Consider the following 14,802-nt stretch of genomic DNA (forward strand, 5'->3'; position numbering starts at 1 on the left):
ACCCGACTCCAGTATTTGATCAGCGTCTAATAAAACCACAACACCACCCCAGGAAAGGTTTTTTAAAAAAAAAAAAGACCACAGACACAGAGCAGTACGTTTCACTATATTTATATTATATCATTATCATTAAATTCAATGTAGTACCTGAAACTAACCACACAGGCCAGACAGACGCTGCCGTCCGGCTTCAAACACACGGTCCCAGCAAAGAGAGAAAGAGACAGAGAAAGGCACAAAGAGTTCTGAAACTGAGAAAAGGACACAGAACATGATGATGATGATCAGACGAGTACATGAGCAAAGGAAAGCAGAGCGAGACTGGTGGGCTATGACATGAGTAAATGAACCGAGCGACAGATGCAGGCAGAGGTGATGAGACGACACAGAAAGGCACAAGGAGAAAAAGTATTTCATCGACATTTGCTGCTATAATTTTAATGATGCAGGACGAGGCAGAGGAGGAGGGGGGGGCAGATTGAAAAGGGCGAGGGATCCCGCCACCTGCACAACGAGTCCTATATCGTCATCGTTCCTTCTTTTTATCCCCAAACGTAAAAAGGCACAAACATCTGAACTGAACCACAAGATGAGTCGGAACAAGTGTAACATGAAGCGTAACAAAGACAAATGTAATACTATCACTCTGACCCTCAGGATTATCGTTTCCATCTTATCGGTGCTGAACCATCAGCTCTGAGCTCAGACTCTGAGCGTCGGAGAGAAAAAGCGAGAGAGAGAGAGAGAGACATTTAAACTGAGTGATGCTGCTGAGTGACTGAGGTAAATGTTTCCTGCCTGATCCAGACCCGACCCGCCTCCTCTCAGGCGGCGCCAAACCAAACTCCTTAAAAGTAAAACTTTACTGCTCAGGACGTTCGTCTCAAAGGTGCGACTGATTGAGCAGCACGATTGGGGGGGGGGGGGGGTGCACATGATGTCACTGCACGTCGTTATTTACGAAAGTTAAAACATTCGAGGCCTGAATGGTCACTAGTGAGAAAAATTAATAAAAAAAACAAAACTAAATATCACTCTAAATCAGGGGTGTCAAACATAAGGCCCGGGGGCCAGGAGCGGCCCAGCAGAGAGTCATATCTGGCCCACTGGATGCTTTTGGTGGAGGTGATGTAGATTTGAGTTTTACAGCTTTTCCTGCTGATAATGACCGCGGCCAATCACATCGCACCAAACTACGTGAAACTGAAATGAGAACAGCTCTGCGTCTTCAGTAACTGCTACAGAAACGACGACGTCAGCGTCGACACGTGCACGCCAACATCAGCGTAACGTGTAGAAAAACAGACACGCTGCTGAATGTGTGCTTTTCCTTACATTAACATGTCGGGATTTTAAACATGGTTACACTTTCTTACACTGAAAGGAGTCTCACTGACCCCGCCCACTTAAAGTCACAGTGGGCTCCACGTGGCCCGCGGTGGACGAGGAGTTTGAGCCCTACAGGAATCCTGCTGTGATTCAATTAAAATAAAAAAAAGTTAAAATGAGTTTCTGTAGCCGTCAGCGCGCTGGCTGCACAGGCCTGGGACACGTTTAAGAATTTAAAACAGTCGTGACGCTGCAGGGAAACGTTACGATTTTATTCGTCACCTCATGAATGCATCACAATATAAAGTGAGGCGACTGTTGTGATTTGGTGCTATATAAATAATGTAATTAAATTTAGTAAATGTGCCAATTTAAGGCTTTATTAAAACTTTATTAAAAGTCTCAAAAACTGCATTTAAATTTGAAAAACAAAAATCTGAGCTGCACCAAACGCCACTGATGACATCTGATGTTTTAATGCTGATAAACTCAGACTCAGCTTAAAAATGTCCGTTTAAGACCGACGAACGTTTTTAAAGACGTACGAGTCAAGAAAGTCGGACGTTAAGCTAAAGTAAAAGACATTTTAATGCTCACTAAGAACGATGCCGACACCACAGGCCAAACTAAACACACGTGATATTTTAAAGGAAGTGACGAGCAGCTCACCGAACATTGCCCCGCCCCCCCGTGATGAAGGTGATGATTGGTGGACTCAGTCCAACAGCAGCGAGTATCGTTACAGTCTCACACTGGCAATAACGACGTTTAATATAATAAAAAGTTAACGCACCGACTTGTGTCAAAGTCCAAAAGTGAAAATAAAACAAAGCCCAAAATGTGCTCAACCAAGAACGAATGAGAGTCCGTCATGAAGGCGTCAGCCTGCGGCGCCTCACATTCAGTCAGCGTTTCTCCTTTGATCATCACAGACCAACAAACACCCCGGTGCAGACGTCACCATCGTGTTGTTTTAAAGGCGTTTAGAATAAATAATAGCAGCAGCTGAACGTACGGTCAGCTCAGTGAGAGCGCCACAGTGAAACGACAACGTGCACCTCGGCGTCCTGACGACGCTAAAAAACTGTATTTGTGACGAACGTGAGGAAAAACGTGATTCCACCATTTAAACTACGACCTGTGAAAGTGAAGCAGTGAACGTAAACAGTGGCTTTAGTGTTAACATCATCTGTAGTCACGTGTTGTGTGGGCGGAGTTTAAGTGTTAGTGTGGGGGTTTAGAAACTGCTACCTGGCCGAGCGCGGCTTCAGAAACTACATTTATTCAACATTTCCGTCGTTCGGTTTGCTGCGGCGCCGCGATATTTCGGGTCTGGCTGCTGAAGCAAGAATCTGTAGTATGTTTGGCCTCTGGCTGGCGTGCGCCGTCCTGACAGGACCGCTGTGAGGTATCGTCGGGTCTGCTGGCGTCACAGGGCGGAGCCTGCTGCGAGGCGTACCGGCAAAACAAAACAAAGCTTATCTGGCTATAAAGAAATGTACCGCTCGTTAGTGTCGTGAAGCTGCGCTCACCCGCCTCCGCGTCTCTCTCTCACATAGTGTTAGTACTTTGACTCCTCCCCCTCCTCGCTAACAAAATTAAAATACTGGTTATGAATGGCTATGATGTACGCCGCCTCATCCAATCCAACGTTCACGCACACTCAAACACACATACGCCTCCTCCTCCATCAGAAGAAGGAGTACTGGTTATCGATGGCTCGGGGCACCCTCGCTCCCTCCCTCTCTTCTCCGTCTGCAGCTTCTAGTTGGCGGAGAGGCGTGTCCCTGTCCCTCTCCTCCCAGTCCTCCACGCCACCTCCGCTACCGCCTCCACTTCCTCCTGTGGTTGTGGTCGTCACTGCCGACACCGCTGCTGCTCCTCCAACCTCCATTTCATTTCCTCTCTCCTGGGGCGGAGTCGGGGGCGGGGGGCGGCCCGGCGGCAGGGGAGGAGGCTGAGGAGGGCTACGGGGTCTGCTGGTCAAGTCTGCAAGGACAGAGGAGAGGAGGAGAAAAGGAAGAAAAGGGGAAGGGGGTAAGAGAGGGAGAAGAGTGTAAATAAAGGCAGAAGAGGAGGAGGATGAGGAGGGGGGAGGAAGAGGAGGAAATAAGGCCGAAAGTGAAACAGTCGGAGGAGAGGAAGATGAGAGGTGGGAGACAAAGAGAGACGACAGTGAGTGGCTGGTTAGGTGGAAGGAGTCAGCGGTCGTCAAGTCCATGGGAGTCATGGAGGCAGTCCAATTCAAGGACACACACACACACACACACACATCATCACTCCTGCTAACAGGTCACATGACTGCTCATCCACTCAGGCCGGGGTTTATAAATGTCGTTCGCTCTTAAACTCACCTGTTTTCTTCTAAACTCAGAATATTTTGTGGGAAAAATCAAAGTTTTCTTTTAAATTTTGGGCAGTTATCCTAAAAATCCCCCCTCCCCTCCCCCAGTACAGCCACCTTTAAAGTAAACAGGAAATTAAAAATGAACTCTCTCCTGATTGGCTGTGGAGTGTCACATGACCAGAGCCAAACTAAAACCCAAACATTTGTTCGTTCACTTCCTCGCTCTCGCTCTCTCAGCCGAGTCCGGTCTCACTTACACACAGTCAGAGATGGGGGTTGATGGAGAGTCAGGATGGCGCGTGGTGATGACATCACAGGCTGTAGGCCGACTGCCCGCCCTGTCCCGGCCTGCAAGGGGCGAGCCAACGGATACAAGACAACAACAGAGAGGTCAGAACAGCGATGGGTGCAGTAACACAGGACAGATGGAGCAGGGGTGGAGGTGGGCGGAGCTTCTCCTCACAGGTGTGACGGCACTCCCGTTTGATCAAACCACCCAAACAATGTTTTCAGGCTCTGATTCTGGATCGGTCGTTGTTTCCCCGTCACACTCGTGCTGTCATTAAAGCTTTTTTAGCTGAGAATAAAACTCCAGCATCTGATTTTCAGCAGGTGAGACTTCCTGCTGCCAGGCTGAGGTCACAGCGAGGTCACAGCGAGGTCACAGCCATCAGGACGTTTTAAATTTAGCAATTAACCAGCAACTTTTAAAATATTTAATCTGGAGACTTTACTGGCTGGACATCAACATGAAGATGTTTACACATGAACAGAACAGGAAGTCATCTGCAGGAAGGAGGGAACACATGGCGTGTTACTAACGTGACGCGGGCAGACGGCAGGTCTGCAGGCGTCTGCACACCTGACTGAACAGTTTCAACTCAGTGCAACTTAACACTGTTGCTACGCGACGGCAAAGCTGACCACAGGAGACAGCGCCTACTTTTCCAGCAGCTGCACATCTGCAAGTTGCTTTGCAACCCCTCGCCGCCTCCGCAGAGCTCCTTTAAATTTACTTTTCATCCAGTTTAATTTTAAATGGAAATTCCAAGAACAGGAACGCCAGTATTCCAACGAATAATCATTTCTGGAAATGGTGACAGTATCAGTGATGTCATAAGTTGTTAGATGATCAAAGATTCAAACTCATTTAAGTCTCGTCTGATTTGTCATTAATTAGTCGCCGGGAACACCTGGCGTTCTCACTCGTACCTGGCTGCCGTATGGCGGTAGCGCCCACGAAGCTGATGAGCGTGACGTCGGAGGCGCCGCCGGACTCCAGGGGGATCGGGTGCACGCGGAAGTGCTCGAGCATGTCGAAGATGGACTGGAACCACAGGTGCTGCACTCGACACTGACCGTCCTCATTCAGCGAGAGGCGGAGGTGCTGCGGGGAAGAAGGCAACGACACGTTTAAAGCGTACGCGTCATCACGCCACACAGACGTGAACCAGCTCGTCAAACAGGACGGATAAGAGGATCCAGACTAACATCTGCCGGGATGCTCTCGCCTCACCTTGGCTTTTCCCTGGAAGTTGAAGGTGAGGACGTATTCTCCGCGCCGCGTCTCGCTTTGACGGACCAGAAAGACGCCGTGGCTCGCCGGGCCTCCAGCCAGCACCAGCTGAGCGGCTTTGAGGCGGGACAGCGTGCCGTGGAACCACTGACACTCGCTGAGCGGGTGCTCCACCGCCTCAACCGGCGTCACGTCAGAGAAGAGGAAAGACCCTGGGTGGAGGAAGGGTTTGTGTAAAGCTAGTGAGGTCATCACGCTGTGACATCACAGCATCGATATACCGCCATCACCCAACAAACCTCTACAGAGACAAGAATCTACTCCAACCGTTTGTGCAGGTATTCTGACGCATGTGTGACATCATTACATGTTGTACACGTGACCACGTTACAGCACGCCACCTGAAGCCGCAGAGGCTACAGCTGGACGTGGATCACACATGTTCAGATGCATCAGAAATATTTTTGAAAAAATAAAACAAATCTCTGGGTCAGGCTCACCTGTGGCGTCTGGCGTCTCAGCAAACGGCGTGCCGAGACTAGCCCCGCCCCCTCCGTGAATCCGGCCATCTGGTTCATCGAGAGGCGCTCGAGGTGGCAGCTCGGGCGGGAGAGGATCCATGAGAGGAGAGGAGCCTCCGATCCCGCCATAACACACTGATGTGCAGAAACGAGCGCAGATGGTCAAACGCTTTGATGCAGTGTGTTAGACGTACATGAACAGAAGCTCCGCCCACATCGGGGGGGTCTAGGTTCAGTAAACTCACACTCCATGCTCACCTTGTGAAAGGCGGTCACCGATCTCAGGCGTCCCGCTGATGTCCAACGGCCCCCCGCACACACCCTCGGCATCTTCCTGTTCGCTGTGGGAGGGAGAACGCGGTTATAGCCACACCCACACATGGAGCTGGTCAGGCAGCATGCCACTGCTTTGTGTTTGCTCACCTGAGACAGATGCCGTTCCTGATGTCACTGAGCCACGCCCTCATCTGAACGGCGTCTCGCGTCTCGATCACGTACTGCGTCGTCCCGTCCAGCTGAGAGCAGAAAGGACGCTTCATGTGTCAGTGAAACCTTCATGTATGAAAACGCCACGACTCCTAATATCAGTTTAGGCCCCTCCCCCTCATTCACAACAGATTAGCTGCACAGTGGAAACCCCCCCCCCCACTGTGCACTGATGGTGCTCCGAATCCATCGATGCTCAGCTTCTTCACATTTATGTTCCACAGAAATAAAAACCGCTCGCACGTATCTGGATCGTCACATTCTTCCTGCTGGTTTAGTTCCTGCGGCTAAAACAATGAAGCGGCCTGTGGTCATGTGGTACACCTTCAGCCGCCTTTAGCTTTCTGAGACATTCTGCACATTGCATACACGCATCTAATTGCACTGAGCGGCTGGCAGGTGATTGTGTAGACATAAGAATCAAAGCTGATGGTTGACATTGTGGTTACCTGCAGCAGGAAGGTGTTCTCCTTGTCGGGGACCTCGAGCGCCGTGGTGCTCCTCACATCCACGATGGAGCAGCAGGGGACAGTCAGCCGAGGCTTCGATGACTGAGACAAAAGGTTTGCCGTTTAGTTATACAGCAATTTAGCAGGTCAAAGGTCGTGTGTTCAGGCAGCTGGAGAAGTGTGGGTGATAGTGACACTAGGGGTGGGGAAAAAATGGATACTGTGTAGCATGGTGATATTTTGTTTCTAATAATGTATGGATACAGGGACAGCAGAAATCGATACTTTGTTACAAAAAGGTTTTTGTGCTCTGACTTCAGAGCATGTTGATCCTTTTTCTGAGCAACAATCCTGACATTCCTTCACTGTCCAAATGTGTTTAATAAACATGACAGTTTACTTATTTTAATTTAAGACATGTTTTATTTTAATTAAGTTTAAAACTTTTTTATTTAATGTAAAATTATATTTTGTTTTCATTTCCTTTCAAATTCTTCAGTTGCTGAAGGGGCTGCATAGTTTTCATAAACTGCATAGTTCAGAATAGCTATAATTGTACCAGATGGTTGATTCAGCTAAGTTGGACTAGACTGTAATACAAACCGTTCAGTTTGTCAACAATCAAACTGAAATGAGAGAAAGACTGAGTGTGAGACTTTGATATTAGAGAAAATGATGATTGATAAAGTTTACCTTTATGTACAGAATCTGAATATCGCAAAATATTTTTAAAAATTGCAATAATATCGTATCGTGGGATGTATGGTGATTCCCACCTCTAGGTGACACTGGCAGTCCTCCCACTCCTGACCAGTAACGACCAGGACAGGCTGAGCTACAAGTTATTCTGCTGACAGCTCCAACACAACCACCTTTATATTCCTGACTAATGAACCAATCGACTGACGGCTCGACACATTTAGCTGTTGCAGGGTTGATGGCAGGAAGTGAAGCTTTGTCACCTTTGTGGACTTTTTAAAGGCTCCTGTGACCCTCAAAGCTTCAGAAGACCAAATAAAAACAGTATTTAGACATTTCCACCACCATCATACTGATGTTTGAGCTCGTGTGGTTTTTACACTACTTTTCTGCAATATCGTTTTTTAATGATTCGAATTCGAGTCGTTTCAGCACCAACACAAGTTAAAAGTTTACTCAGAACTCACTTTGGGTGGGATGAAGAACTCCAGGTAGTACTCCTCTCCACGCTCGCCACCTTCTCTGTCCCGCTCTCGGAGGACCAGGCGACATTTGTGCCAGCGTCCTCCCCTCCAGGGCACGTTCCCCCCGCTGGCGAGAGACTGCACCGGTGGCGGCTGTGCTCCAGGAGACTGCGCTGAGGCAGGATTGTTGTCCGTACCGTGATGCAGCAGACCGAAGGAGAAGCCGGAGAAGCCGTGGCTGCCGCTCCACTCGTCGCTGGATGAGCTGACGCTCACCCCGCCCTCCCGTACCAGCCGGCCCACCTTCCTCGGAGGACCCATGGCGGCGGCGCTGCTCGGAGGCAGCGTCGCAGAGTGCGAGCCGGAGGCGGTCGAGGTGAGGATGGGAGGAGGGGATCGTGACAATCTGAGCTTCTCCAGACGATGGCTCCACTTCTCCTTCTCGCCTCCTTCGCCGTTGCTCCGCCGCCGATCCCGAGCAGCTTCTGACAACGACAGGGAGGTGGCGCTGCTCGACGACGAAGGCGGCAGCGAGGAGGAGGAGGAATGAGGCAGCGAGAGGGGCATGGACAGAGAAACGGGCATGGAGGAGGTGGGTGTGGGAGGCTGAGTGCCAGAGGTCCTCTTCGAGGTGTCCTGCACGCCCATGGTGTAGCTGTAGCTGGAGGGCAGCTGCGCCTGCGTGGCGTCGCTGGAGGAGCTGCGCCAGTGCAGGATGCCGCGCACGCTGCCCCGCACGCTGCGCCCCACGTTCCGCAGCGAGAAACGCTTCTTCAGCTTGTTTTTGGAGGAGCCGGGTGTGCCGCTCGCCTTGGAGCCGGGCGGAGGAGTGACGGAGGAGGGTGGATTCTGAGGAGTGTGGGAGGAGTCTGCGTTGTCCACCTCTGACGAGTCCGCTTCCCGTTCTTCTAGCTCTTCGCCGACGGACGCCGCCCCGAGCCAGCTGTCCTCCTCTTCCTCCACCGGCGCGTCGCCGTTCCCTGGAGCCATCAAGCTCCGACTCTCCTCACGCCTCCCGTTGTTCCCGCCTACTGAAGAGCAGCACGATGACGAAGATGATGGAGGCATGACTTGGCTGTGGGCGTAAGAATCCTGAAACCTGTCCCCGCCACGGTTCTCCAACACAAGACGTGCCGGCGCCGGCTTCGTGCCCCGCGTCGTGTTAGTCGGAGGGCACAGGGGGACCGCTCCAGTCGTGGACAGCGGCGAGACCGCCTCCTCTTCCAGAGACGTAGCGTCTGACTGGGGAGCCCAGCTCGCCATTTCATCCCGTGCAGAGGAACAGCTCGGCGGGAGAGCCCCCTCCAGCTCGCTCTGGAAATGGCGCACGAAGCGGTCGGTGAAGCGGCGGCAGAAGGCGGCGGCAGAGTCTGCGGAGTAGTGCGGGTTCTCCAAGAGAAACGCCCGGAAGTGACGTGCAAAGTCGCCGGCTGCGACGCGGGCGTGGAGCTCACAGAATTCGGTCCAGCTCAAGCAAGGTGAGGGCGATGGCGTGGGCGTGTCCGACAGCGAGGACGGATGGGCCTGGGATGGCGGGCTCATCAGCGGAGGGAGAGGGGGAGGGCGCGAGGACAAGGGCAGCAAGGAAGGAGAGGGCGGGGAAGGAGAGGGGGAGGGAGATGGAGGTAAAGGGGAGGAGTTTGCCGCCCGTGGGCTGGGTGGGGTTAAAAGGGAGCCGTTCATCCTCCTGAAAGGCGTGAGGCGCCGAGGGGCTCAAAGATCAGTCAGATTACTTCAGTGGGGGGGGGGCACCTGCACCACATCAGTCTACCAATTTACAAACGAGGGTGAAGCTCCGCCCCATCGAGGGAGAAAAAACCAAAACAAAAAACCACGATAACGACGGCGTTTAGAGGCGGTCAAACTTCTGCTACATTATTTATGAGACCAGCCAGAAAGAACCAAAGCAGAGAAGCCCCCACACAGGAAACGTGCAGTCTGAGGTTAGACGAGTCACGAGGTCCGCCTCTTCTTCAATGTCCGTCTGTATGACAGGAGCGCCGCCACATCCTAGAGACGGAAGAAAAACGTTAGTGACACGAGCAGAAACGGCGTCTGCACACTTTAACTGTTGAAGCATAACGAACATGAGATCAACGATGACCTTTAATGTGTGGAAATCTTTGTGATTCAAGGATTTTTATAGGAAACAGACCCACACATGAAGCGCTGATCAGGTGAACAGCGGCGCCGTTGGGATCAGAACGCGTAGAAACGACACGACAATCTGTTTGAGACTTTTTCCAACATCCACACCGGAATAATAAAAATATAAAACAGATCTGATGATTTTGAAAGAGCGATTTCTTTCTTAGTTAATTTTTTTAAGTAACTGTCACAGATTCAAATTTAACATCAGGGCGACGTTGAGACAGGAAGTGATTCAGTCATGCTTCGTTTTTGCTCAAACGTCGCAGGATTCAGCTGCCAGATTTACCACAGCGTCATGCCCATCAGTGCTGTTCTGCACTCTCATTGGTAATCAAGTGGAAGCTGAGGCAGGCGACTCAGGACCCGCCCATGTCGCCAGCGGTTATTTCACTCATCTTCATGTTGGACTGGACGCCTCTCGAGATCATGTCGACCTTCTAACATCGAGTTTAATTTGTCTTCTTCAGACTCGTCATTTAAACCTTTGTGTTATCGTTGAATCAGTGTTGTGGCTCCTTCATATTGCTCAAAGAATTTTAGGGGTTTCGAGTTTGGTTCTTAAATATGATTCAGTTTTGTTACATTTTTTTTATATAACTTCCATTTGAAGTGATTTTATTATAGGCTGCGTTTAATGTTTTGGCTGCTGTAACAGGAAGTCTTTTGGTTAACAGATGTCTCACCTCATCGTAAGCACGTGTTTTACTTTGAACTAAAAATCTTCACTTCAGTTTCTGAAGTTTGAGGGCATTTAAACATTCAGTATCAACAGGTATAAAGTTTTAAGACACTCATTTCTTGAAATTTTGCTTACTGGGAGCCTCCAGATTTCTGAAGGTCTTTTAAAGTTTTTATTTGGACATTGGCTGCTTTTTCACTCATTTCCAGTCCAGTCATGTACCTGAGATTTTGTTAAGACTCTGAACTTTGACCTATGAATCACTCAAAGATAAAAAGGCTCCTGACTCATGGGATGCACCAGTGCTGTGTCCACACATAATAGTTTGATCTTTAGGCTCTTTGTCACCAGCTGCCTGTCACAAAAACACATTCGTTCTTATTTCATTGGCTGAATCTAAAGTACAGAAGATATCACGATTTGAAAGACAAGATGGTGTTTTTTTCATCTGGACCTTCAGCTGACCGTCTAACGTTCACTGCAGCCTCATCAGAAACAGCCTCAGAGGGCTGGCTGTCCAGAATCAGGGAAAGCGGGGACTTAAGGCTGAGCTATGCCACATTACATATGAAACACGGTGGAGGGTCTCATTTGCATTTTAGTCAGTGGTGTTTGAGATCTTTGAAAAGCACCATCAGAGTTTGATCAACCGTGCAAAACCATCGGGAAAAATGATTTTCAGCCTGACAAAGATGCCAAACACTGCTGAAGAGAGCAATAGTGGAGTATTATCAGTCATGGATCAACATTACTGAAGCAGTCTGGGATCATCCTGACACAGAACAGAACAAAGAAGCAGAAACATCCAAAAGAGCTTTGAATATCCTTCAAGAAGCCTGAAGAACGATTCCTGAAGCTCCTCACAGAAACGTCTGGCTACGCTGAAGAATAAAGCGCTCACACCAAACACTTACTTTCAATCTCACTAGAATTACACTCCCATTTTTGGCTTATTAACTACATTTCCATGTATGCTTGGCACACGTTTTCCTACGATATATAAAGACATAAGATGATTTAAGACTTTTGCACACTCCTGTCCAAAGATCAAACGTTCCAGTTTTTGTATATTAAAGATTGTTTGCTCACAGGGTTCTCGAAAACTGATTTATTGATCATTTTATTCCTAAAAACATCATTAAAACGGGTTTTTTAGTATCGTTTTATTTTGACCGCTGTTACCTTTCACCTTAATGACAAAACGATACGAACACTTCCCCCAGCACCTGATTATTGATTACAGATTATTGATAACAGAGCGTCTCACAGCAGCGTTAGGTGGCTAGTTAGCATGCTAACATGAACTAGCAGTGTGCTCATTCAGCTTCTTTAAAGACGTGCAACGTTAGCTGGCTAACGTTAGCCCCACAGACTCGACGTGCCCACGCACCTGCCCCTCAGTCGCGCCTGTGTTCAGTCAGCTGTTGCTGGTTTAAGTGGTCAGAGAGAAGATGACCACACACTGAATCATCCCACAGCAGTTGTAGCCAAACATTCCGCGAGCTAAGCTAACCGTTAGCCAGCTAGCTAGCTATTAATAAACCTAGCTATCAGTGTTTCCTGAGCACAGCGCGCGGCGTCTCGTGTACCTGCAGATCACAGTCCCGTGTCTCCATCCGTGTCTTTGGCTGAAGCTGGCACCATGCGTTTCATCTCTCCTCCAGCCTACATAACCGGACAAACAGCTTGTTATTATTGTTGCTGCTGCTGCTCGTGCTCGTGCTGCTAAATATGAATATTGCTATGCCTTGCCTGGACCCGTTCTTCTCGCAGTGGCCAAAATCTCGCGATCGTTGGCAGGTCGACGAGTGCAGCCTTTATATGACAGCGAAACAGCTGAACTCAATAATGAGGATTACTTTCAACAACAACAATAAACTTTAATCGTTCTAAATCGGAATTAGAAAAAATTAAAAAGCGATATTAAAACATTAGAAAATACACAAAATACAAACGAAATATTTTAAGACATTGATAACACGTTATGGGAAAAAGCCAGTCTATTGAATTTATTTTGTGTATTTCTTTTAATAAAAAACTGCTCTACTAGTGAGAGGAAGATTTGCCATTTACTGTTACTGTAGAAGTGATATCACTATAAGAGTAATATCTATAACTATAATTTTCCCATATTTCTGAAAGATCTGAATCAATTACACTGTAATTACTGACACATTGCCTCTGAGATTATCCCACAATATGCTTTTGATTTTCTGAACATTTCCAAATTTAACATGAGAAAAACTGTACCTTTAACTCACCATACAGCCACTGGATTTTCATCAAACAGCTGATAAAAAAACGTATAAATAAACGTAAAAAGAAAAAATAAATCAACGTTTTGATGCATGCTCAATCATTCAGGTAAGGAAATCCCAAAAGGTTGATTCTGTTTATCTGCACGTAGCGTCACTGAAAACACTACGTGCAGAAAGACAGAATCAAGCTTTTGGGAAATAAATATACATTTACAGGATGTAAAAGGAAATAAAATACAAGAAGAGCACCTCTTCTACCTATTCTGTGTGGAATCCACAATATAAGGCAAGGAAATCTTTTTCCTGCTGTTTTTAATCAAGTAAAGTCAGGGTCTAAGCAATAACTAGTCAATAATTTAAAGGAAAGCAGCAAATCTTCACGTCTAAGACGTGAGAATAATTTGTTTCAGGCGTCTTTTAAAGGGAAACAACTAAAGGAGAGATCATCAAATGAAAGAAGAGCCGAACAAATGTCTTCATTGCTTCAAGTGACAAGTTGAGTTCATTTTGTTAATATACTCGGTTTTATGGCCGTAAAGTCTAACATTTAAAATGAAATGATAATCAAACCAAAATGACAATTATATTATATTTCACTCTCACTTTATTGCTTTGGCATGTTTATGCCAGATATATATGATGTATATATTGACAAATCAAAACATATGATTTTTTTTCAGTGCAAAGAACAAGTAAAAAACATGAACATCACATTTAAATCAGTATTTTTATTTTTTATTATTCTTTTTTACATTGAAGACATTTGTGGCTTTAACAGCTTATATCATAAATAATAATCAAACTGGGATCATCAGACATCCAAAGACAAAACAAAATAAAACACTAAAAAGTCTGTCTGTGTCTGTTTAGTGTCGTTGTGAGTCCGACTGCAGCCATGAAGCTCTTTGGAGCCCTTTGGTGTCGCTCTGTGGGCCTTTGTGCTCCTTCAGTCTTTTTCTGTTTTTCAGTTTCTTGTGCCCATATCACTTCTCTTCATGGTAAACTTTCATCATGTTTTACTTATTTTGTGTCTTTTGCATTTGTTTTTATCAGTTTCTGGTCTGTTTTCTCTTTTTTAGCCCTCTGGTGTCTGTTTGTGTCATTTTACACTCCTTCACGGTCCTTTTGGATCATCTTTCTCTTATTTCTTTGTCTTTTTATGATGGTGTGGCAGCGTGTTATTACAGCATCAGTGAGAAGGTTCTGGATTTGAACAGCTTCATGTCGGGCCTCCTTTTAGCCGGTTAGTTCTTCTGTACAGACCTTTGTGGTCGCTGTGCTGCAGGTTTTCTTTGGGCCATATTTGATGTTGTCTGACAGCTCAGGATGCATCTTCATGCTCAGCTGCCCCGCCGCTCCACCTTACAGACCCAGGTGTGTTGTGATGTTTGCAATCCAGCCTGCAGGATATTCGCTGCAGTGCTGCATCGGAGCTCGATGAGTCTGCTGCCTCAGGTCTTATATTCTCCTTCCAGTGACTGTTTTGATCTTTACTTTGTGTCATCTTGGAAAAAATAAAATACTAATAAAAAGTCTCTCTGTGTCTGTTTCTGATGATTTTATCAAATGTCACACAAAGAGTTGGTCGAGGTTCTGCGCACAACATCCATTTATGATGTTAGAGGGAGAAACTCAACAACCCATCACCTCCTGACTGGATTTATGTGAATGACGGGATTCACAAGTAAAGTCTTGTGATTTTTAAAAACAGGAGTAGAATCTGTGCTTGTGGAATAATCCTGAAATCAGGATTTATGAGAACAAGAAAATATTGTTAGAATCACAAAAAGGTGGAGCTCTCTGGAGACTCGGGGACTTCTCCACCCCTCAGAACAAAATCATTTAGAAGGATGTGATTTTTAAAAAATTTAGAGATATTTAATCTGGATTAAGTGACACGGAA

General features: G+C 47.3%; 1 protein-coding gene across 3 annotated transcripts; it reads right to left on the minus strand.

Annotated features, from left to right (window-relative positions):
* Nucleotides 1-95: 95 nt before the first annotated feature.
* Nucleotides 96-12,461, minus strand: sh2b1 (SH2B adaptor protein 1). Of its 3 annotated transcripts, none has more exons than XM_085156494.1 (10): nucleotides 12,394-12,461; nucleotides 12,231-12,306; nucleotides 7,815-9,821; nucleotides 6,649-6,750; nucleotides 6,137-6,228; nucleotides 5,972-6,054; nucleotides 5,693-5,848; nucleotides 5,193-5,404; nucleotides 4,889-5,063; nucleotides 96-3,318 (listed from the first exon to the last, which is right to left on the minus strand). In XM_085156494.1, the coding sequence occupies exons 3-10, from the start codon at nucleotides 9,492-9,494 to the stop codon at nucleotides 3,020-3,022; spliced, it is 2,799 nt and encodes a 932-aa protein (XP_085012620.1). In that variant the 5' UTR covers nucleotides 9,495-9,821; nucleotides 12,231-12,306; nucleotides 12,394-12,461; the 3' UTR covers nucleotides 96-3,019. The 3 variants fall into 3 exon arrangements, with proteins under 3 accessions (XP_085012620.1, XP_085012619.1, XP_085012621.1); XM_085156495.1 differs by adding an exon at nucleotides 3,934-4,024 and having other exon boundaries at nucleotides 3,174-3,318; nucleotides 12,231-12,460; XM_085156493.1 differs by having other exon boundaries at nucleotides 12,231-12,460.
* Nucleotides 12,462-14,802: the final 2,341 nt, after the last annotated feature.

The sequence above is a fragment of the Neolamprologus multifasciatus genome, chromosome 4, assembly GCF_963576455.1.
Source record: "Neolamprologus multifasciatus chromosome 4, fNeoMul1.2, whole genome shotgun sequence".
Lineage (NCBI taxonomy): Eukaryota > Metazoa > Chordata > Actinopteri > Cichliformes > Cichlidae > Neolamprologus > Neolamprologus multifasciatus.